At 39.6% G+C, this 23,635-nt stretch overlaps 1 protein-coding gene and 1 long non-coding RNA gene across 10 annotated transcripts in view; one reads left to right on the top strand and one right to left on the bottom strand.

Annotated features, from left to right (window-relative positions):
- Window positions 1–10: 10 nt before the first annotated feature.
- LOC134421340 (uncharacterized) lies at window positions 11–23,611 on the top strand. Of its 5 annotated transcripts, XR_010028572.1 has the most exons (7): window positions 11–119; window positions 7,590–7,646; window positions 8,877–9,024; window positions 18,791–18,901; window positions 21,563–21,642; window positions 22,205–22,338; window positions 22,417–23,611. It is a non-coding gene; the product is annotated as an uncharacterized LOC134421340 (long non-coding RNA). The 5 variants fall into 5 exon arrangements; XR_010028570.1 differs by lacking the exon at window positions 18,791–18,901; XR_010028573.1 differs by lacking the exon at window positions 18,791–18,901 and having other exon boundaries at window positions 21,515–21,642.
- Window positions 6,829–23,635, bottom strand: part of ITGA6 (integrin subunit alpha 6) — a 40,408-nt gene continuing 23,601 nt past the window's right edge. For 4 of the 5 annotated variants that reach the window (XM_063162141.1, XM_063162142.1, XM_063162143.1 and 1 more), the window contains 19 exons: window positions 23,139–23,332; window positions 22,917–23,005; window positions 22,006–22,133; window positions 20,976–21,071; window positions 20,469–20,530; window positions 19,057–19,214; window positions 17,962–18,111; window positions 17,110–17,225; window positions 15,979–16,168; window positions 15,810–15,893; window positions 15,525–15,604; window positions 15,292–15,369; window positions 15,088–15,190; window positions 14,329–14,502; window positions 13,234–13,332; window positions 12,746–12,856; window positions 12,564–12,662; window positions 12,109–12,234; window positions 6,829–8,928 (listed from right to left, as the gene is read on the bottom strand). In XM_063162141.1, coding sequence (XP_063018211.1) covers window positions 8,770–8,928; window positions 12,109–12,234; window positions 12,564–12,662; window positions 12,746–12,856; window positions 13,234–13,332; window positions 14,329–14,502; window positions 15,088–15,190; window positions 15,292–15,369; window positions 15,525–15,604; window positions 15,810–15,893; window positions 15,979–16,168; window positions 17,110–17,225; window positions 17,962–18,111; window positions 19,057–19,214; window positions 20,469–20,530; window positions 20,976–21,071; window positions 22,006–22,133; window positions 22,917–23,005; window positions 23,139–23,332 — 2,296 coding nt within the window. In that variant the 3' untranslated portion in view covers window positions 6,829–8,769. Of the gene's footprint in view, window positions 8,929–10,533; window positions 10,664–12,108; window positions 12,235–12,563; window positions 12,663–12,745; window positions 12,857–13,233; window positions 13,333–14,328; window positions 14,503–15,087; window positions 15,191–15,291; window positions 15,370–15,524; window positions 15,605–15,809; window positions 15,894–15,978; window positions 16,169–17,109; window positions 17,226–17,961; window positions 18,112–19,056; window positions 19,215–20,468; window positions 20,531–20,975; window positions 21,072–22,005; window positions 22,134–22,916; window positions 23,006–23,138; window positions 23,333–23,635 lie in introns of all 5 variants that reach the window. The other variant, XM_063162140.1, reaches the window with a different exon arrangement.

The following is a 23,635-nucleotide window of genomic DNA, read 5'->3' as shown; positions in this document are numbered from 1 at the left end:
CGGGGGGGCCCGGAGCTGCCTGGCGGCGCCTCAGGCGGACGCTCGGCTGTCCCCGGCGCTTCAAGGGCCCGACGGGAGGAGGCGACGCTCGCATCGCGGAGGAGCCCGGCCGCGCACAGGTACGCGACGTTACGGGTCCCGGGGCCGCCGCCTGCCCGGCGAGGGGCTGCGGGTGCGCCCTGCCCACAGGCGGGGAGCCGTGAGGGCTCTGGGTGCGGGGGCCGGGACCGCAGGGGCCGCGGCGAGGCCGAGAGATGCCCGTGCACCAGCGGCTCTCGCTGGGCACTGTGGTGCCCGGGGCTCGGCCGTGCGGGCTCGGCACACCCGGGGCTCCCTCTCGGCCTGGGATGGAGCCGTGGCGGGCGGCGGGGACTCGGCTCCCGGTGTGGGTGAGCCGCGGGCCGGAACGGGAACTGTAGAAACTCGTAGAAGGGCCGGCGGGAGGACAGAGCCTCAGCCGAGGGCATCGGGCTTTAACAGCCGTGCGTCTTCTCACTGTGTCTGCCCGGCTGCGGTTTCTTTCAGTTACCAGAAAAAAGATAATCAAACAAAAAACACAGAGGAAGAATAGGGCTTCTGCTTTTACGGATGCACTCCTGATCGGTCAGCAATGAGCACAGTATGTCTGTGTTGGTACAAAAGCACTTGGACTGTGTGTCACAGTGAATCACTTTACTGCCTGTTCAAATGCAACATGTGAGGTACCAAACTGTGTATTGAATGGTTTATTGTCCTGTTCTGGTAGAAATATCTAGAATACTGACAAAAAAGGGGCCATTAATATGATTATAAGCATTTCTGATAAACTTACTGCAGTATAGATGTTAAAGACATCTTTGACACTAGGCTCTCATCTCCATCAGATAGATCTATCAGCACAGATAAATTTTGATACCTGGTAGCTTGAGCTAGGTGCCTCAAACGAGGGACCTCCAGACAAAGAAATCCCTGGGCAATTATTATTACAGTCTAAACTGCACACAACGGTGTGGATCAATAGCCATAACAGAGTCTGGGCCCTTCTTGACCTTCATTGCTTTGCTGTTTTGTTACCAAGTGTTTGCCATGTGGTCATTTTCACATCCTCTTAGGTCTGTTTCTGTGGTGATTTCTGTCAGTTCTGTAGTCCATGTTACAATGTGGTTGCTCCAGCTATTAATATTTGAGTAATATTTAAATTACAGTTTTGTCTGTTCTAACTATTAGTAATGTTTAGGCTGTTAGTTCCAGGTTTCACTATGATCCATCTTTGACTAATGCAATATAGCCATATAGCTCAGCTTGCTATAACAATTCTAGCTACTTATGCCAAGCAAGCACTTAGCTACTTTCAAATAATATGAATTTTTCAATAATTCTACCTTTGTTTTGGTAAGCATACCTGTTTTAATAATTTAGTATTTGATACAGGTTTAACCTCATGCCCTAGCAGAGTTTGAAGGCAAGATTCACTCTGTTAGTGAGTTAGCCGTAATTCACACCGAGGCACAGAGGGGTGTACATCTATACCTGTGTACAAAGTTACTCTGCAAAGTTCCCCTTGAGTTCGGTGGAATGCATCAAATCCATTTACATTTCTCAGTGGGGAAGAGCTGCTCCTCCAGGGCTGTAGGGGGCTGGACTTTCCTGTATGGCAGGCTTGAGGGGTCATGAGCTCCAGCTGGTGTCCCACCTGAGAGGTGCTGGCCACACCTGCTGGGGTGTGGCAGAGTTCAAAGGGCCTCTCTTGGTACTGGGTCAGGAAATGCTTGGCTTTAGTCAAAAATGTATTTCCATCCTAGCCATAAAACAAGTTTTAAAGTGCTGGAAATTTTGAGGGGGAAAAGTGCAGTAGCAGTGGTGCAGTTTCATTAGCACTGCAGCTGAGGGAGGTAACTCCTGAAATCATAGAGCAGGCCTGAGGAGGTGTGGGAGGGAATGCACCATCACTATTCCCCCATGTCTGAAGTCAGTTCAGCTGCTCCACAGAGTGACAGTGTGCTCACCTCTTGCTTCTCTGCCTATAAACAGGTTAATGCTGTGTTCCAGTTGAAGTTGGAGAGAAATTTTTGGTTACCTAATTATTATGGTTTTTGCTAAATGTTAATAATATGTATCAGGAAGGCCTCTTCAACAGTGCCATCCATCAAGTTATTCTCCACACTACACCATACTGAAATACTGTTCGATAAGAAGCATTATCCCAATTTACCTTTTGCATTTCAGTGGGCAAGGTGCCCTCATGACCTTCCCTTGTAATTACTGTTAACAGTAGATTTAACCCACAGTAAAGAAACATAGATAGTGTGGAATGTGCTACAGTTACCATATTGATTAAAATACAGAAAAGAAGTGAGGGTCTCCAGCCTGTGCGAACTTGCTGATGTGTGAATCAAATTCGGTTCATGCTGGCAATGGTTGCTCCTCTGAGAAGGATAAGCAGTCTTTTGATGGCTAACCTGATCTCCAGAGGAGATGTGCTGCTTATTATTCCCAGTGCCATTCCTGAAAAGAGAGAACAACAATATCAACAGTGGATGATGCCCTTCCTTCATTTCCTTTTTCTATTGTGGATATTAGTATTCGCCCCATAAATTCATTAAATCAACTTTTCAGTATTGATTGGTTTCCTACCTGGTACCTGGGACTTGTCTGTGACATGAGAGAGGGGATGGATATCCTGTGGCATCCACTGGAGCACTTCTGATACAGCAATCACGTTAATCCCTTCAGTGCTTTGTTGGATTCCTCCCATTTACGGCTGTCTTGTTTCTTGTTCATGTTGCATTGAAATACAGAAAACATTTGATTCAGTCAGCCTCCAGATGCAGTTTCCTGAGCTGCACCAATACTGAGTGAGAATGAAGCAGGATTGGACTGTTTTTTTGTAATCCAGCCATACCTTAATCTTTATGCTGCAAACTGAATGGCTTGTTCTGCTCTGGCTAATGGGGCAAGCAGCTTGTCTGGCTCTGCAAGGCTTCTGCAAATACAGCTTGTTGGCAGGTTTTGCTCATTGCTGCTTGTAGGCCACTCCTGGAACACCAAGGAGGAGCTCATGCTTCTCAAGTTTGTAATAGTTTGGAGCTTGTACTTGAGAATTGCTGTGCCCAAAGCCACTTTCTGATTGCCTCTCAGCCGTGAGCCAGCACTAGTTTAAAGCAGTGCCTACAAGCAGTACATGGAGTCTTTGTAAACTGTTGCAATTTCTTATGGTGGCTCTGGATTGGCTTCATCTTTTAGATGTGTATATTACTGTGGTGTTTGGTGTTTCAGCCTTACAGACATGCCTTCAAAACTGGCCTTCTGCCTAAAGTTATCTTTGGACAGCAGTCCCCAGGCACAAGATGTGGCTGCCAGAGATTAAATAAATCATTGTGCATTGTAAGCTGGGGACCATACAGAGTCACGTAAACAGAGAGCACTTTTCTTACAAAAAGTTGTGCAGGATGAGCATTCACAGAAGTAACTGGATGAAAGAATGGTGGATAATTCTTTCAATGCTGTTTTCAGATAAGAACCTCTCTATTTACCTGATGGTGTTTCCTCATCTTGTTTAAACAATCGATCAGATCCTGATCCATGTAAACATGTTCTGTTAGAATACTGGAGAAAATTTTGAATGCTCTTTCTCTCCTAAAACCTGTTTCTCTCATTGATGATTTTCTAGGGGCTTGCTCTGATATGATCAAGCGTGACACTGACCAGAGCTATAATGTACTAATTTCTGTAAATTTTTATGCAAACCAAAAAAGGAGAAATGTATTATTTTCATTATTTTCATTATTTTGCATTTTTCATTCTTTCATTCATGCTTATTGGTGGTGTTGAAATTTTGATACATCTGGATCAATAATTTAAATGGGACAGAACAATTCAGACCTCAAAAGAACTGAAAACACAATGTTTAGTTGAATTTCAATTTTATTTATTTTTTAAGATCTAATACTGCAGTGTTACATAGAAAGTTTCTTGTTTGTTGTTACTGGAAGTTATCAGTTCTTGGGTGCTGCATGTACTAGTGCTTTTTTCCTTTTCCTTAAGGTCCTCCAAAGTAGGTGCAGCTCAGATTAAGAAAAAAGCTTAAGTTGCTAGGTATGAGTATCCTAAGAATATTTCTTTCTTTACTTTCCGTGGTTTATGTGCTTGGCTGCAATGCCTGCACAGTCCCCTGGCCCATCTAGCCAGTTTGTGCACCTAACCTGCACCAATCGTTTGTTGTCTTCATCCTTAGGTTTTTGTTGGGAAGTTGTGCTTTTGCTATGCTAGACAAATTCTTAGGGTAACATTGGTTTGTGTGGCTTTGATCTCTTTTTTGTAAGGAGCTATGACCTTTATGGGGCTCTTCCAATTTGAGATACTCTTAGGATTCTACGGATGTCTTTTGGATACAGGACAAATATACTACACAGCTACTGAAGTTAAGCATTAACATTTTAGGGGAGCAGGAACAGCAAAGGATTTTGTGGACACTGCAGACAGCTGTCAGCAGCTGCCAGAGGTGGACTGCTGGTCCGGGTGGATCTGTGGTCAGGTCCAGCGTTGGCTGTTTTCATGTTGTTCTTCCTTGCTAGGCTGGAATTGGGCAGAGTGCCTTGTAAGCAGGCTGGCAGCAATGCACTGCTCAGCTCTGTACTGGGATACTCTGTTGGACCCCTCCACTTTAAGAAACCAAGCAGTATCCTGCTAACATTTCTTTTGATCAACTTATCAGTTGCATTATTTCATATGTTCCTAGCAAAAGTATTTGACTCCTCGTCCCTTCCTTCCCTGTCCCCCCAAGACACTGGGATTGAGGGATAGAATACATAGTTAGCATTGTGTATCCGCGATGAGAGGGATTTATCTTGGTCTGCAGCAGCAAGGACACCTCCTGCAAAAATCTGTTCTCTATGTTTTCTGGGATATTTGAGGCAGGTAGGGCCCTGAAAAGGTGCTGCTTGCAAACAAACATTTTGCAGAGCTAGAAAAGGGAGAAAGGGGTCTTTCTTGCAATATGAAAAATGCAAACTGCAGGTCCCCAACCCCTTCACAGTGACAATGTCACACCTTGGCTGGGGTTTAAGGCCCGTTACAGCAGCAGTCCTTTGGGATAAGGAGTTTTGTGGTGTTTTTTTTACAAGGTTAGGACTCAGCAAGGTTTATGAGCCTGTAAAAGGTGTATAGTATGAATTATGACTCCGGGACCTGGAAAGATAGACATGGAAAGGTATCTGAGGACTGGAATAAAAAACTAAAGCAACCGGTTCTGCAATCCCTGGAGGGAAACACACTCGTGCTCTTGCTGTGCCACACAGCCCTGCTGCCTGGTGAGGCAGCTGAGGCACGGCCAAGCGTGTCCACAGGCTGGCTCAGAGCACTGCCTGCAGTTGCCTGGCTGTTTGTCACAGCTTGGTCTCCTGGCCTCTCCAGACCAACTGCTGACACGCTGGCTTTGTGCTGGGAAAAGCTACTGCAGCTGTTGAACACGAGCAGCTCCCTGGCCGTGCGCAGTCTGTGCAGTGAGGACACCCTGCAGCCATGATCATCAGCACTGCAACAAGGCTGCTGTGTGGGGATTGGGGTCCAGTGCCCCTTTCAGGAGCTTCTTTTACCTTATGTGCTGATTCTTGATTTGTGTCCAACTGAGCACCCTGTTGCCTTTTCCACATATAACTTATAGACAGGTGGCTACTGGAGCTGAGCTGTGGGTCCCTTAAATTGAAAAGTATATTAAAGGTATATTCTCTTATAAGGTGTCTGCTGTGCTGCAACAGTTAAATGTATGGGAAAGCATTGCAGTTTACCAACACTCTGTTTCTTACCTTGGACTATATAGAGTGTGTATATTTTTGTATAGATATAAAACACACATTATATATAGTGAACACTAAGTTTTATGTATCACATATATGCATACATTTTGGACACATACCCTATTAGAGTGCTGCACCACTGTATATATTGTACAGACTACATCTAGTACTATTATGTGTATGGTATATATGAGCATACATATAAAGCCCAATATAACAGATATGCTCAGAAGTTACTATGATCAGCTACTTAACTGTTCTGACAATTGATATTTTGTCTTCTTGTAGACAAATGTTTGTGGCCAGCATGTAGAGTAATTGCTTAATAAGAGCAGGCTGAGTTCTTATCTTTGAGATGTGCTGAAGGGTCTAGCAACATTTTCTGGGTCTAGTTCTGGAAGCTGCTTGGCCTCAACAACAAGGAGAGGCCTAGCATATATCCAGCTAACCTTTTTCTTTGGGGCTTTGTTGCATCAAAAGGCCTTTCAGCAACAATGGGTAAAAGCATCCAGTGAGGGCTAATATCTTAGAGGTGGAGCCACATTTTGTCTGTTGGGTTTGGGGGGATTTTTTCCCTGCATAACTCTGGCTTTTCCATAGGGCTTTTTTGGTGGACTCTACTACCCTGCAATTGTGTTATATCAAATTTCCACTGCTAAATAAATACAAATAGGTATGCAAAATCCTTGACCAATTTTGGGGGATGTAGCCATCTCCACTACTTAAATACTTGTCTGGCACTATTTAAGAAGATTTCTAGGAGGCTGCTTGCATGGAAGAGCTCTGGGGCAGCACGAGAGGGGAGCCGTGTCCCGGTGGGAGCTGGTGCGCGGGCTCTGACTCCTACACTGCTGGCAATGGCAGCAAGCAGAGAGCCTGCGAGCCTGAGGCTGTGCCTTATCTCTGCTGCTCCTTATCTGCCCCTTGCATGGAGCAGGGCAGCAATGCTGAGACAGAACCTGTTAGAGCCTGCCACTTTCAGCCTCTTCTTCTGGGGAACTTAGCTGTGGCCACCTCAGTTAAGTATGATACAATCACTATTACCAAGACCATCTTTAATTTAAAAAAATTTATTTCACACTTCTATACAAATATCCACAGGTAATTTCTAATCATGGAATGATGTAGCATTCTTAGCTGGTATAACAAAGTTTGAGATAAAAATATACCAGTGATGTGACTTATTTTTTCAAGAACTTTAACACTGCTAAGACATTCATGTTCTTAGATGAGGGTCACAATCTGATTTTATACTCAAGGGTATTTCTCAAGTTTCTTAGCCCCTGATTAGCCTGGCTTCTGATGCTGCTGAGCCTTTAAGCAAATAAGCTGGGATTCTAAAAGATATTAATACATAATTAATTATGTATTATTAGCTAAAGATATTAATACATAATTATGTAAGAGTTTATAAAATCAGGGTCATAACACACTGAGATTCTCTATTTAATAGACTCATCTTAGTTAACACTAAAGGTAACTTTTTAGGTGACCACACCTTCCAAGAAGGTACATTCAAAGTTAGCAGTAAAAATAAGACATTTGACAACTGCCCTCCTAGCAGGTTTTTACCCTATGAGGAGAAAAAGTACCAAGAGGTTTTTGCATAGTTCATAGTACAAGCAATTAACATGCATACTTTTTGAGCAGAATTTTGTTCCACATGGAATACACAACTGTGAACTGAATCTTTGTTCCTAAATAGTACCAAAGCTTTAGAATATGGGTAAAAAAGTAAACTCTTTAAATAATTTTCTCAGTTATGTTACAATAACCAATTACTAATAACATGGTTCTACTTTTATCAACATTCAGGTATTCAAGACGATTCAGCAGTCTCAACGTGGATCAGCTCAGATCCTGACAGTTAAGGTAAGTAAGGCATCTCCAGCCTCCAAGTGCTATACAACAGCTGCAGTAGTCAAGGCCTTCTGCTGACCAGGAAGTCTTTATGAAGCTGGAAAGAGGTTTCCAAAGGACTTTTCACTTTCTTGCAGTGAGGATAAAATGGTATCTAAAACATTACTTCACTTTGGTGTCCAAACTGTTAAACAGTCCACAGTAGTATACAAATCATGTTACAGGACCTGATGTTACAAGCATCAGGAAAAGAAAGCACCCATACACATCATTTGCATAAATATTTACATTTTAGAAAGCATTGGCACCTTCAGTGATTTATTAAAATGCGGTGAAAGCCTCAGGTCTCATAATTTGAAGTTCAAGCACAGAAACATAAAAACCAGAACAATGGTTTTTAAAATTCAGTAGTCTTCAGCCTACCAGTTAGTCAAAGACAATGATTTATAATAAAAATAAATACAAAAATGACTAAAATATATATATACAGAAAGTACATTTAATATTCAAGCCTCTCTTAAAAAAAAAAAAAAACTGTGTATATTGTTGTGAGCAAGAATCACACAATCTGATCTTAAAAAAAAGAGCCCAAAATCAAGCAACATGACCCATTGCACATGTAATTTAAGATGATGCTTTTTGTTAAGCCCTAACTACTGCAGCAGGCAAAGGTTATGACTAAAGCAGACTTGCAGGTCTTCAGTTATACTTGAACAAAGTGTGATAAGGCCACTGTGTGTTTATAAAGCACTGTGCACTGAGGGAACAATGGAGAACTCATCTTGACCTTAATCATGCATGCCTTAAATAACTAGGAAGAAAGTCAGGATCACAGGAGGATCAGGTCTGCTGTAGTGGTTTTGCTCATTTTGCAGAAAAGACCCCACATCAGCATAATATTATCTGAAGTGCGGGTTAGATTTAAGGGGGATGAAGAGGCAGTGTGGAAATTAAATAAGGCAAATGAAGTCTGTTGAAGCCATTTTAACTGTGCAAATAAAAGCTTCAATATAAGTAGTAATATCTACAATCAAATGGTGAATGTGTATAGTGTTCACAGGTCTAACTCCATCAGTATTCCATGAATGAAAACCTTAACCTCTGTCTGAACTTTGTGGATAAACAACATTTTTGCCTAAGAATAACTTTCATTTTCGTTCCATTTGGTGAACCACTGTTTTGTCTCAAGGTCTTGGCTTTTCCCATCTTTGATGTGTCGCTCCTCCTTTCGAATTCTTACAGCGTGATAGCGGGGGACACTGTCTTCGTACCTGGAGCGCCGGAAGAACCCGCACTGCGCACAGAAGGAGAGCAACAATTCAGCTCCGAGTTGCTGCCAAAGTACTACAACTCTAGAGGCAGTAAATTCTTCCTTCACACAAATATGCAGGTAAGAAAATTGAAAACAAAAGTATGTAGGCCAAAAATGTAGCATATTTAGCTGTAAAAATGTGAGCCAGGAGGTCTGCATTAGCTGTTCAGCAGCAGTTAAAGACAAAGGGCATGCTCTGACTATCCATGGTAATCAAATACCTTAAAATACCTGAAAAAGATTCCCTCCAGTACAAAGCTGTTCATTCATCTAATGAGGACATTTACTTCTACACACAGGAGAGCTGCTTCTCCTGAATCAAAGGTAGGTATGTACTTCAGTGTCTTCCTGTATGATGACATGATTTACCCTTAAGAACGTACAGAAAGACTTCCAGGACATTCAAAAAAAGTTACCCTAAGGGCCTTGTTTTTCAAAGCACCACCTCCACTTCAGTCACCTGAACTAACTACACATATGCTGTGTTAGAAACACGAGTCTTGCTTGCCATGGGAAGTCGCCCTGGCTGACACCTGTAACAGCTTCTCTGCACTCTGCAGTTTTTTATTCAAAGCCACTGTAAAAAGTGATTGTGAACATCAAAGCATGGACTAAAATTGATTTCCAAAACAAAAGGGAGCTATGGCCACAATATATAAAGATCATGAATGGTACACACTCAGCTTTACATCCTTATGGATCACTGATCATCCTTATGGATCAAGATTCAGGTTAAGAGACATTGTGCCATCCAGCTGTCATTAGATACTGCTGGGGGTAAAAACATGTTAAAGCAAGCAAGTTTTCTTTCACAGTATTTAGGGTGCTGGATTTTTTGGTTCTGTTTGGTCAATGGTTTGGAGGTTTCTTAATATTAGAACTGAGAACTGAATTTTAAAAAAATTACAGTGAGCAAAGACTAAATCTTTAGCCATCTCATAGCTTCATTAAACATTGTTTTGAAATAATTCATTAAGAATTCCTCTCCCCTCCCTTATCCCAAGCACACTCATGGATACAATATACATGCACATAAGTGGAATAAAGGTTGCTGGAAATACAAATCATCATCATGCATCTTGTAACTTCAGCAAAGTGTGTTCCTAGAGAAGTACCTTAGAACTCAAGTAAAACAGATGTTTCCACAGAAGTAAATTCTCATGAAAACCCTTCTCCGTTTTCAGCATGCACTAAAGGTTAGTAAAGCAAATTTATGTATTGTTGCTGCAGTCTTATCTTTGCATCTTAACTCTACAGTGTTGATTCCCATCTTGCAAGCTCAAAGACTTACTTGTAATGGTAAAGCATAAATTAAAAAAAAAAAAAAAAAAAAAAAAATTGAATCCCATTGCAACAGATCACCATGTTTTTAAAAAAAGAAAAAAGAAAAGAAGGCATTTTAGACCAGGGTAAACCTCTGTGTGTTCACATGCACCAAAAGCTGAAAATCTATCAACAGAAGGAGCAAGCAAGCATGATAGCTTGAAATCCAAAAGTTAATAGAACTTATGCAGAAAAAGCTTCACAGTTAGCCACTGCAACCATAGCATGTGCCACAGCTAGAAATTAAAAAATATCATCAGTTACCAATTACAGAAGTAGATCAGTACTATGCATCAGAAGTACGTCTCTCTTTATCAGATGGCTGAGCATGGATCTCAGCCTTGTGATATGTGGCATCGTAATGATCTTTCTTATTTCTCTTGAAGAAACCACACTACAAGGAAGCAAGGTATTTAGTCATTTTTTGTGGACTGAAAGAAGTCAAACCTCTTAAAACTGACTTAAGTCTGTCAACTGTCTTCCCATTATCCCTTCAAGGGCCAAAGAAACCAAACAAAAAAACTCATTACAGGAACTCAGCTGTTTCTAGATCTGAAAACTTCTTGGGCTAACTTGATCTATTCAATAACAGAATAGAATAACTTATTAACAGAGTAACCTGAGACTGTTATTTCAGAGATATTTTGATAAATGTGTAGAGAATCTGTTTGGGGTTCTTTTAGGAAAAGCTACAATAAAGTATGTCCATAGCAAGTGAAGGTAGCTGCGAAGAGCAGAAAGAACCCAATTACAGAAACCTGTTTGTTTGTGGACTAGTGCATGGGACAGACAAAACCACAGGGTGTAGAAGAAAACCAGTTACTGCTTTGGCCCCTTCGGTACAAGCTTTTGTCTTAAACCAATGATGTATCTGTCTTTCCAGTATGATGTTTGTCCTTCATAGAACAGCAGTTTGTGTCATCAAAGCAGCATTTTTCACTGTGTGTGCATGTGAAAAATGTTTGTATTTTCATGCACAGTAAAACACCAGTAGTTAGAACCTAACAGCCCACCCAGTATTCATTCATCAGGAGTATTAACAGGAGCAGCTGGGCATGTTTTACAAAATAAGGAAATCAGAACTATCCTATGGGAAGCAAATTGCAGCAAATAGCTCCTCAAAGCTAACTGCTGCAGTTTCACTTGGAAAAAAGTAACAGATAGGATATTCTTTGCCTCCTCTTCCTTAAATAACCTTCTGCTATCCAACAACAGCAAATACTACTAACCTATGAAAACTAAGAATGAAAGGATTGCTCCTGTTATACTTGAGACCACAAATAACTGACATTTTTACAAAGGTAATTAGAAAAAAGATACTTAATTTTTTCTTTTGCAAATAGTTAACCATTTGTTAGACCTCTTTATTTATTTCTTTAAGGTTTCTAATATAAAAAAGCAATAATAAGAAATTCACTAGCACACATGGTTATGTATTAATACTGTGCTTTTGGTTATTTTCATCTGCTGTCAATTTAATGGTATTTCTGATGTTTTGAGAACTTAAACATTTCTAAATAGCTCACATGAAGTTTTACACCCAACTGCAGAGGCTCCCAATGGCTCTATCCGTCTGTATCAAACTATGGTCTCTGAACATTTGTCTCAAGTTTCATCTGGAGCTCAAAATACTTCCTTTTGAGGATGTGAAAATAGAAAAATTATGTAACAAGTCTGCCCATACAACCATTTTAATTCCAAGTGTTGCAGAACTGAGAAACTGATAATGTGTGATTTGTGCAGTTTTGCCCTATTATGAGTCCCAAATACTTAAGTAGTCTGCTGTCTTGTCAGTTATAGACCAGAAAATAAAAAATAACCAGATTAATAAAAGCTCACCTTCCATAGTAAGAATACCAAGAGTGCAAGCATGAGTATTCCAGCAAGGATAGCCACTGCAATGATCCACCATGGAACCCCTGTATAAAGGTCTACTGGTTTTGCAGGAAATACAGTAACACGGACCTGCACGACAGAAAATGTGCATGTGGAAGGAGTATTTTAGAAGGTACCTGTTTAATTAGAAAGCTGCAATTTATATAGTCTTACCTCTCCTCTAACAAAATGTCTTCTACAAAATGCTTTTAAAGAAAAAGCTCCCACTGGTATCATTTCAATATGGTAATTAACTTGTTCAACCCCATTAAAGGGTAAAAATTAAAAATAATTCAAAACTCAGTTAGAAAGTTAAACTTTTAGCTAGTTTTGTTTTAAATTTGTTTCATTCCTGGTCTTTGGAGATAAGGTAGAACAACCACAACCATAATGTGGTTAGCATTAAACACTGAACCTACCTGAGCAACTTCATTTGTGAGTTTAACATTCTTAGCTGCAGCAGGAACACTGATAGAAGCCCTAACCAGAATGTCAAGGTAATTCATTTTTGAGTATTCCTGTTCCAAAATAAAACACAAGTATTAGACACAGAACAGGAAAGAACTCTGACCTTTCAAGAAGGGCAGGTAAGAGGACTTACTTCTAGGAAGGTGCTGTTCCACAGCCTGGAACGCAGCACAATAGATGCCTTGCTGTCAAAACCCTTCAGGGGACACTTTATATCCACGCAGTGTGCATTCACATTGCAGCTCTGAAAATGCAGATTTCTACATGTGAGTAGGATCACATCTTCACAGATTGTTTAAACCTCACCCCAAGATTAAAAATTAGATTATATGCATTATACCTACATGCAAGAACCACTATCTGTTTGTACTGATAGCAATGGGAAAATACAATGAAGATATTATTACTTGCTTATTTTAAGTAACTATGCAGATATTCTTTCCTAGTTCTTCCTCACAGTCGATGATCTAAATGTTTGAATTTTAAAAGCATCAATATTTGGATGTAAGATAAAAAGAAGGGAAAGGGATCATTTTTTTCACTCTGCCAAACTCAGAAAAGCCCTCTTTCGAGTGCCGAGGGAGGTATCTGACACGAACAGAGCTGTTGCAATATCCTTACCAAGGTCTTGTATTTTCTTTCTGAGAATAAGGAAAATGCCTGGCCATCTGTAATCTGCTTCTCTGCAACTTCACGCTTTCTTCTGGAGTTATGGGATTCCTATAAAGAAGAAAAAGTAAAAAATGAAAAAGCAGTTTATCATAAGAATCTTTTAATTCATACAAGCAGAGAAACTAGAGCTCAGTGTTTTCTTCTTCCAAAATCAGCACATGACTGATAGCATTATATAGCCCTACTTAACTACATTTACTGCTAAGAATAGAATTTGAGATTACCAAAAGAAAGGCCAACAGACTATTTTCTTTAATAGGGCAAAGGGAGGTTTAGATTTATAAAGCTTTCAATGCTATTTCCATTTTTATTTCTAGATAAAGAGTATTAATGGTACTCTTTTAAAAAAGAGTAAGAATATGCTATGGTCAGTAGATGCAGGGGTTTTTTTAACTGTATACTAATTACACTCCAAGTTAATATTAACTAATACAATTATCTGACAAAAACAGGTTTATGTGCATGCAGTTTTAATGGTGGAAAATAAAAATTCCTCCCATATAATCTTAAGATTATATGAAGAAAAAAAATACAGCTTAAGTTTTAGGAAAAAGATTTTGCTAGACAGGCACAATCCAGGGCTATGAAAATTGCTTCTCATTATAATTTTTATAAATAAATAAATTTAGGTTCAAGTTCCTTGTCTTCAGAAAAAGGACACGGAATGCCCCCAGGCTGGGAAGATATTTAGTGATTTGTTGTTTTTTGAGTAAGAACTCAGATACTTTTATTACTGAGTAGTTTTCAATAATACTGATGAAATTTGTTAGAACAGTCAGCAGTTTCATCCTGTGTAAGAGCCTATGACAGCAGTGCCCATTGCATAAACAGTCATTGTGTCATAGCATCTATCCTTTGGCATATCAGCCTCATGAGCTGTTAAGAATTCTCCTGATAGGCTTATTCACAGATAACTGGCCCGGTATAGTGCTTGTGAGCTGCTTAAGATAAAAAGTTAGAGGCAAGCTCTCATGCCCTACTCTCACTTGCTGTGGGGTGCTCCCATGTTGTACCGATTCACCGACAGAACACAGGGTAACGTACCGCAACACGCAAACTGTTGATTTCACCCTCGGGTTGACAGGAGACTTTTTCCAAGCCTTTGGAGTCTATTTTCATCAAATAAAGCAGCCATTTGCCATTACTAATTTCTTTTGGCCACTGGATGTCCAGGGAAGCAGTGCCAAATGTTTTCAGTGGTCTGCCCAAGTTAGTTACCTATTAAAATAAACCTTTAAACCATGAAATACTTTTCAGAGGGATTTTCTTCCTGAAAACATTATTGATTTGGACAAGCTTTAAGCATGCAGCTAACAGGAAACTTAGATCAGATGAAAGGCAGTCAAAATAGTACAAAGACAGCATATACGAAAACTAGCATACTTGGGGAGCAAGTAAATACATAGAAGGATTAGAATTCCCTAACATGAACTTTTAGTGGTTGATTTTTAGAAATTAATCTTCATGTGAAATGACAATCCAAATTTAGAGTTAACAAATCAGTCAGTTGCGTAAGTGAGGCAAACTGCAAGTTTCTGATGAACTCTGACACAGAGAACAAGCTCTTACTCTTGTAAGTCTGAAAGTGTTTTCCCAACCTCTTTTTTATAAAATTGATAAAATATCAACACCTAAAGAAGCTTTAGTCCACAGTCAAACTGCATGTTCTGAACAGGAAGTTAGGGTTTTGGGCCAAAGAAAGCAAATTCCATTATACTAACTTTTTAAAATATTCATATGCATAAAGCAAGAAGCTGTGCATTTGATTAAAAGCAGCTGTTGGCATCAATCTAAATTACTCACTCTGAATTCATACTCTATGAGGTTTCCAATATCATCTTCAGATTTCACTGCACTCTCACCAATGATGTTACCTCCAAAATATACCTGAGAAGGCTTAGCAACTCTGTTCAGGTGGGGGTGGGAAAGGAGAATAATCAGATTTTATTGAGTCTGAAGCACAACTGTCCCCAGACCCCCCCAATCTGTCATGCTATCAACACTTACCCAGTGACTGATAAAAGCAATTCAAGAACCACTTTAGCACTGGCTGTAATTGGAGTCAAATTAGCTTGAGTGCTTGTTCTACAATGAAAAGGAAACAATGGTGTTTATTTTACAAATGTAGTGGGTTTCTCTCTACTATTAAATTACTTCGGTGAATCAAACAAATAAATTCAAAACGTTTACAAATGTATATCAAAGCAAAGTGCAGGTGCACGCACATGAAGAAAACTTACGTTTCCAGCTTCAGGTTAATGTCTAGGTCTGTTGTATCAACATTAACCTTAGTGGTACTTAAGATCAGATAAAAGGTTACCTAAACAAGAAGAAAGATAATGAAATACATGAGCTCTTTATAAGATATATCGATAAATGAAATGTTATAGAACATTTCAGTGTTAAGTTCTAGAGTTAAAAAGACAGATCGAAATCAGATTTCCAGTTGCAACACACAGGACCTTTGGATGACTGCGGTCAGTCAGAACAAGATCTTACATTACAGTAAAGTAAGTGCAACTTACATTAGAATTTCTTTTGAAAGGATTTCCAAGTTCACACTCTGCTTGAGAGCCATTTTGGTTAGCACCACATGTCAGCTGTTTTTCCTGATTGAACAGAACACATTTACAAGTAAAAATATGCTGGAAATAGTTTAAATTTTTCAGTAGTTTTTCTCTTAAAAATACTTACAGGATAACTCCTCATCTCTCTGAATGCAGAGTATGTCAGACTGTCTGGAAAAGTTGCAATTAGTTTAGCTTCATATGCATCTTCACCATCTTTTTGTGGATTTTTTACATCAGATGGATTGTTTGTCACCGTTATTTCCAGGGCAATATCTTTCTGGTCTTTCAGAACAAGCACTGGCATGCCCTTTTCACTACAGAAACAGAAAGTACAGGGTTCTGTGCATTAGGAAAACAAATGTGTATGCAAGTTTGCTTCTTATGATTGTTTATCCAAATACAGTTTCCTCATATTGGGGGAGAACTCTAGTAAAACTATGAACATGCACAGTCAAACTATGAACATGCATAGTCAGGTTTTTTCCCAGTCACAGGTTTTTTCCCCCACACCAGTATTTCATCTGACAGTGGCCAGCAGTGAAGAGGAAGAACAGGATGATAAATCCCTCAAATAATCAGGAGTTAATAGTATTTCTGAACCAGCACTTGCATCTGATTCATGTAGTGAGGAATTTCCTCCAAACCAATCTACTGACCTGCTTTATACTGGTAAAGTATACATGGGTTTGGCTTCCGAGTGTGGCACTCACTGCTAAAAATGTCTGACTGCTGGCAGTAAATAAACATTTGTTTGTTTGTTTTATCCCTGCTCTAATTCCACTGGCCCTCCAGGAAGGAGGGATGCAGCAGGGTTCTGGGCCATGTATTAAAAGTAAATCATCACTGCATTTCTCTGTAATGACTTCTCTTGGGCTACGAGACCACACTCTATCAAATTGTCATACAGTCAAGTTTCACCTGCAAAATAATTAACAGTGTCACACAATAAACTACTGCAAGGCTGGTTTAGCATATAATTTCTCCAGGTATTAAAATGGCTTGGTTTTTTTTTTTCTTTTAGCCCTCCCCTGCACTACTGTGGCCACTTAGGATCCATTCAAATCTGAACCACTTTTCTTCTCAAGCTCTTCCCCTCTGCCCTCATTCCTCACCCTGACAAATCAATACTACTATCAAGGGCTGTGTTTGCCAGACACAGAAAAAAGCTGCTTTCTTTTCCAAAATCCTCTCCTAAAAGTTCTTTTAAGGACTTGTTAATAATTTGAACTTTAGAAGTGCATTAATCAAGACTTACAGTGGTAAATAAGTAAACCTGTCTTCATTTCCCTCTCTCGTACAAAACCGGTACTGAAGCTTAAGGTTGCTGTGACATTCATTGTCTTCTCCACATCCTTCTTTTAAGAACTCCACCTAAATAACACCAAACCAATTTTACCACCTGACACACAATAGTAGCTTAAAATCAGATTCCTGAAACACACTGAATAAAGCAGCTATATGGAACTCACAAGGCACTTTCCTGGACAGAGTTCAGATTTCAACCTGACTTAATTCTTGAGTTGAGTTTTGCTTTGTGAGATACAGCTCTTGATGCTGGTAGTTTAGAACTTTAAATGTGACTAACAAGCAGAGTTGGATAATTGTAAATGAGAGGTGGTGCCCTTATTATGAGAAAATACATCTTTAGTGTGATTCTCCAATAAGCATCAAGGAAATGAAAATTTTTAATGGGGTTATTCCCTCCCTTCTATGTCACTGCTGCAATCATTGTTCAAATGCCATTTCAGCATCCTAACCATGGAAGAATTAAGAGTGAACATTATCTTTTTATGTTGGACAAATATTCCCAACAACAGACAATGAATTTCTATTTTTAATCAAAAGTACATTTCCTCTTAAACTTATTGGGGAGAGGGAAGAAACCAAGGAGCTACACCATCTTCACTTGTTGCAGAAGAACACAGGACATAGTTTGTAACATGTTGTAACAAGTTCAGAACAAAATATAAAATAATAATCCAATAGTTACATGTCCAGTGCCACCCCAATTATTTCCTTTGGATATAATTTAGTTTTCTACAGTCTTTAAAACTAAGTTATTTGTAAAAGTACAGATTTTTGTGAGTATTATGTATCAAAGGCTTACTTTTGTGGTCTCTGTTTCAGATTCATTTGAATTTAGAATTGGTATGAGATCTGGAAGTGCACTCTCTTTTCTCTTGGATGGTGACTCCAGGCCAGCAATTTTAACACTGACTGATATTGGAATGGGACGTAGCTTATCTTTAATCTTTTCCTGTCAAAACATTTTAAATTGCATCATTAGTGTACAGTGCAGAGGAGAAAAAAGCAACACAAAGATGAGCTGTACTTCATATAAATTCAGCATTTTCTAAACATGCAGGAACACAAAGAGCCCAGTGCTATTGTCCTTTTATTCCTCTGGTTTCCCAATCTGACAGTTTGTCTCACCATTAAGAATTCCTTTGAACCACAGACAGTAATTCAGGCAGGTGAAATTCACACAGCTATAGTAAAATAACACACTGGAACAGGTTTGAGTAACATGGTCTAATAAAAGGTGTCCCAGCCCCTGGCATGGGAGTTGGAATAAGATGATCCTTAGGGTCCCTTTCAACCCAAACCATTCATGGATTCTATTCTATTCATAAATTAAAGTTCTTTAATCTGCTGTGGTCAAAAGCAGCCTTGGAGGCTGACTCATTCCTGCTGAGCCATGGTGAGGGAATCTGTTTAGCCTCTGGAGCAGTTCCACCTTTAGGAGCCACTACAGAGCAGCCAAATCAAGAGAGCACATACCAAGCTTTCTTGTCCTGCCCATTTGTCCACTCTAAAACCCATGGGTTAAAATTATTTTCCTGAACAGTCACACTATAAAAATCTGTAACAATTATTTCTGTTGGAAGCAGCTCTCCATTTTTGGCACTTAGTCGCTCTCTGTTGTTCTAAATTAGTTCAGCTCTACTGACCTCCAGAGTGTGCTGCAGTGGCTACAGTTTTTATCCATACTTTGCAAGAAAGGCAACAGGAGGAAGCAGCATGTGTGCAGAGAATAGTAAACTATGGTGGGTTTCTGTTTTTTAAGTTTTATATTGCATATGACTTTGAAATTAAATGCAAAATTACATACAAAGGTTCCTTCCATGAGGGTACCAAAAAAAGAGCATTCTTTTGTTTGAAGTGGATCTAAATGAAAGATAAATGAAACACTCTCCCTTACCTGCAGTATAAGCTTTGCAGTGACACACTCCCATGAGTTCTGTCCCCTGAGGGTTGTACTTGCAGTGAACTGATCAGAGGAGTGGTCACTGAAGCGCACCCTGGAGGGCAGGCCCAGCTGCCGCCTCTCGTTTTCCACTTCAAACGTGTAATTGATCTCTGTGTGAAAAAATAAAGTAGGTCACTATAAAAAAAAGAATCATTTTAAAAAGAACTTTAATTGCACAAGATATCATCTTAAGCATTATTCTAGAAGACTGTTCCAGACAGTGCTGGGCTTCACAAACTGTTTTCAGTCATTTAAAAAAAAAAACCAAACTTCTCCATGTCAGTTTTGTCCTGCCACAGTTGAGGGCCAGGTACCCCGTGTGTAAATCTAAAGAAAATTTCTAAATCAAATCCCAATATTCCCAAAGTAAAGTGTTCCCTTGGGCATAGGGGCTGGCTGGGGGAGCTGCAATTGCTGGATGGAGCCAGCAGAGGGCTGAGCTACCCGCTGTAAATACCCCAGCCAGAGCCAGCACGATTCTGAGATCAAGATACATTGGTAATTTCAACACTGAAAGCAGAAGTGTGACTAGAGCTCTCCAGTTGTGTGCTGAGGTATGCTTTTCTAGATCTGAATCTGATTCAGATTGGTGCATCTTTTAATGATTGCTTCACCGAGCTAATTCAGTGCTGCACAGATGGAAACAGCACTGAGTGTGCCAAGGAACTGAGAACTGTTTCAAACACTTCACCTGCCAAAGGACCAGCACTCATTTGGGCACAGCCATTGGATTTTAAAAGTAACTGAGAAATTCAAGACAACACAGAAGAAAAAGGGTCATTGGCCTAAAGTTCTTCTCATTTCCTCTCTAAATCCTACACAGTTCTCCAAGAGCTGTAACAGCAGCATTGTAGCAAGTGCTTTACATCTTTATGGCATAGTCTTCCAGTCTTCTCCTATTAATGCAGATTTTTTTATTTCAATTAATGATTTCCACAAAACCATTGTCATGAATACAGGACAGGTACATAGGGTAAGCCTCCAATAAGAAATAATACTCACTAAGGATGTATAAAATTGACCTTAAAAAAGGATTAGGGATTCTCTAAAGCAGCACTAACCTAGAGAAGCAAAATGGTTTGGGTCTGTATAGAAGCCATTTGCTCACTGGCAGTTGTATTACTTAAAAAGCTTTAGTCTGTCATCCACAGAACAGCTTAACACACCAGCATGGCTCTAAATACAGACTGTGCAACAGCTGAGCTTAGCACTGAGTCACATTTTAAATTTGTCAGTCACTGTTGAGATGACTCACTATAATTTGAGTAATATGTTTCCATGATGAACTCTAAAGAAAGAAAAAAAAAAAACCAAAAACAAACCATGTGACAAACAGGTCAAAAATACTTATCTTCAGAACTTACTTATTCTTCGATTTAAATCTCTAGGGTTTGCAGTATATTTAAAACATGCTTTCACATCCATCCTGTAAAAAGTGCCAAGAAATTAGTATTAACTTTTATTAAGGCATGGTCCAACAGAATGAAAAGTTTCAACTGATCAGTCTTATGACTGTGTTATTTACTGCTTACTAGACTGAATTATAAAGCAAGAAAAAATGGTTAATAAGCAATTCAGCATTTGCTGTCATGTATCTATTCAAGACAAGATACTTGTGTTAGAAGTCTGAAGAGGCAAGGTGACATTAATTTTCAAAAATGAACGTTATGAGAAGGACATATTCCACACCTTGTCTTTAGCACAGTAGGCTGAAGAAATTCAGGAAGTCAAAATGAACATATGCAGATACATTTGCTTAACCTGCATGACTCCCATATCCCTTCACTTAAACATGATCACTGAATGAATTTTGACAGTAGAAAGCTCAATACACCAAGGCTTCTGATAGAGGAATTTCTTTTTCCATTTACCTGATTTCACCATGGTCCTCAGGGTTCTTTTTCTTTAGATCAATTCTATCAGGCTGTACTGTAATGTTTCTTCTAATGCTTATCACAGGCCGAGATCTTCATTTGGGGGAAAAACAGGGAATAAAAAGAAGATGTAAAAAAAGAAGTTGCTTCTGTTAAGATTAATGAAATAAATAATGTGAATAACAGATTCCCTCCACCCCTGCAGTGATTTGCAACAAAGACACTTCAAGAAACACAGAGTTTGGCTTTGACACTGGTTAGAAAAAACCTGAAAACTATTAAAGCTAAGCAAAGGTCACTGAGAACAACTACAGATCCTGAGTGGGAAGCAGGCTACACTAATGTGATGTTGTTGTTGTCTTTCTTTACACTTACGAAAACCAGAAAATTCAGTGGTGGTTTCTACCACCAGTAGTAATTCAGCCCCTGGGAACAACTATAGGTACTACAGTTCATTCAGGTTCGTGTTCACAAGAGCTTTAATTTGGAGCCTGGTGGCTGTGGGAAATGATATTTCCTGCTTCCTCTGCATGTAGGCTGTAACCATACTTCTGCCTGACAACTCGTCTTTTCTCTTCTGGAAGGGAGAAGACATTTCACATGAACAAATGAATGAGGTGATCCTGTTCTCATTAAAGCATCAAAAGGTTGTTTAAAATAGCTGGTAAGCCACCTGCTCCACTTAACTGGGCCACTCCTTTTACTCTTTGTCACCATAAGAGGTTCACCTTGGTAAAAGTTTTTGTCCTGCCTTTATCAGCAAAAGATTAGAGCTCCTTCTGAGCAAGCAGAATGCTAAATAATCTGACCAACTCCTCTACCACCTACTCTGTTCTCTTCCACAAGCCATGTGAGTTGCTTTTCTTGGGCACCGTTCCAGTTATTTAAGAACATTACTATTATGTGCACAGATACTGTACACCTCAGAGATGGGAGCATAAATTGTAGGGAGGGCTGTTCTTCCTGAAAAGTAAAGTTGTTTGTCCCAAAGCCCTGGTGTAATTAATTAAGGTTCCATGTATAATACCTGTACACATTTACAGAATCTGACAGGGAACCAACAGCAACATCAGGGTAGGAATTTTTATCCAGGTCCATATTTCCAGCAATAGAGTAACCAAAGAAATTGGTGTTTGTTTTTTCACCATCAAGAATCTAAAAAGCAAACAGACATTTGAAAACAATAAAGGTAAAATAAGTAACAACTGAACATAACTGTCTTACAGTCAGAGACAAAAGAGGGAAAAAGATACGATGAAGCAGGACCTGTGAAATAGGATCTCTGTGTTCAGTTCAGCTAAAGGATACTGAAGCGCCAGGACGATTTGCTCTTCTTCCAAGAAGTTACTTGGCAATAGCAGTGAGTACCAGAAATTACTGATCTGCTGAGACTTTATGTTTATTACATAATGTTTATTACCCTCATGTTTATTTACAGTATTTATGGACTATGAACACTTAAAACAGAAGAAGCATTCTGTAAAGTATTCAAGCAGTATTCTAGGGAGTAATGAAGTTTCATTCCCACCCTGCAAACTGGACACAGTGACCCTCAAAATCAAACAAAAAAAAAACAAAGAAACCCAACAACAACCAACCAAACATTTTTAAGAAGGAAGTGAAACAGTAGTAATGAAAGAGAAAACAAAGAAACTAATTGTTTTGCAAGCACCAGATTTTTTTTTAAACCCAGATCTATACATCTTTTCTTTCTGCACATATTACTGGTGCCAATGGATGGCCAGAGAAATAAAAATATCTGTTAATAACAAGAATTCCTAATCTTTCCTGTCAGCAATGCAATCTTTGAAGGGCCCTGCGACTTTGCTGTATACCCAACACCCCAGTGATAGCAATGGAAAGCAAGATGGATAATAGCCCTGTCGTTCCTGTAATTTTGTTCAAGAATGATTATAATAGTAAAGGTTATTTCATTACCTGTGCTGGTTTCGTATTTATTCCATTCTTGGATCCATGATAAATGTATACTTTGCCAAAACCATCGTACGGAGCCCCTACTGCAATATCTGGTGAAAATAAATTGCAACATCTAAAATCATTCTTGCTCTTTCTGCAGCATGCAATCAAAGGGTAAGATGTTACAATCTGGCATTGGCAAAACGATCTCACACATTTTTATTGTCATTGTTTTCCATTTACCTGGGTATCCGTCCTGATTAATGTCCCCAACATTTTCTACTGCAAGTCCAAACATGGAGTCAGTGGTTCCGTTTAGGCGAAGAGGCTTCACCCCTGCCCATTTGCCCTGGCGGTTCATGTAGATGTACACGGCACCCCCGATGTCCCCACTTCTGTCAAAGTACTGCGGGGCCCCGACAACGATGTCCTGCCAGCTTGGGATGAAAAGGGAAAAGAAAAGGCAATGCTTTTGTAGGAGAACTCTGAAGAATAACTGCTAAGACTGTGAGCTCAAGATCAGCTGCCCAGAGAGCTGCTGAACAAAGACTAAAATGTGCTTTAAACTGTTGGGCATCAACAGCCCCACTGACACTGCAAGCTGGTTTATTCCCTTGATGGCATACAAGGACCTTCTATGGTCTTCTTGAGGTATGAGACTGGTTTCTTGTTTCTCTGTTTACAATAATTGTTTAAATAAAACTCTTCATTAGAAAGGTAGACTCCATCCTGATTGATTC

The sequence above is a fragment of the Melospiza melodia genome, chromosome 8 (genome assembly GCF_035770615.1).
Source record: "Melospiza melodia melodia isolate bMelMel2 chromosome 8, bMelMel2.pri, whole genome shotgun sequence".
NCBI classification, from domain to species: domain Eukaryota; kingdom Metazoa; phylum Chordata; class Aves; order Passeriformes; family Passerellidae; genus Melospiza; species Melospiza melodia.
Note: the sequence above shows the minus strand (reverse complement) of the source record. Positions and strands in the feature narration are given on the sequence as shown.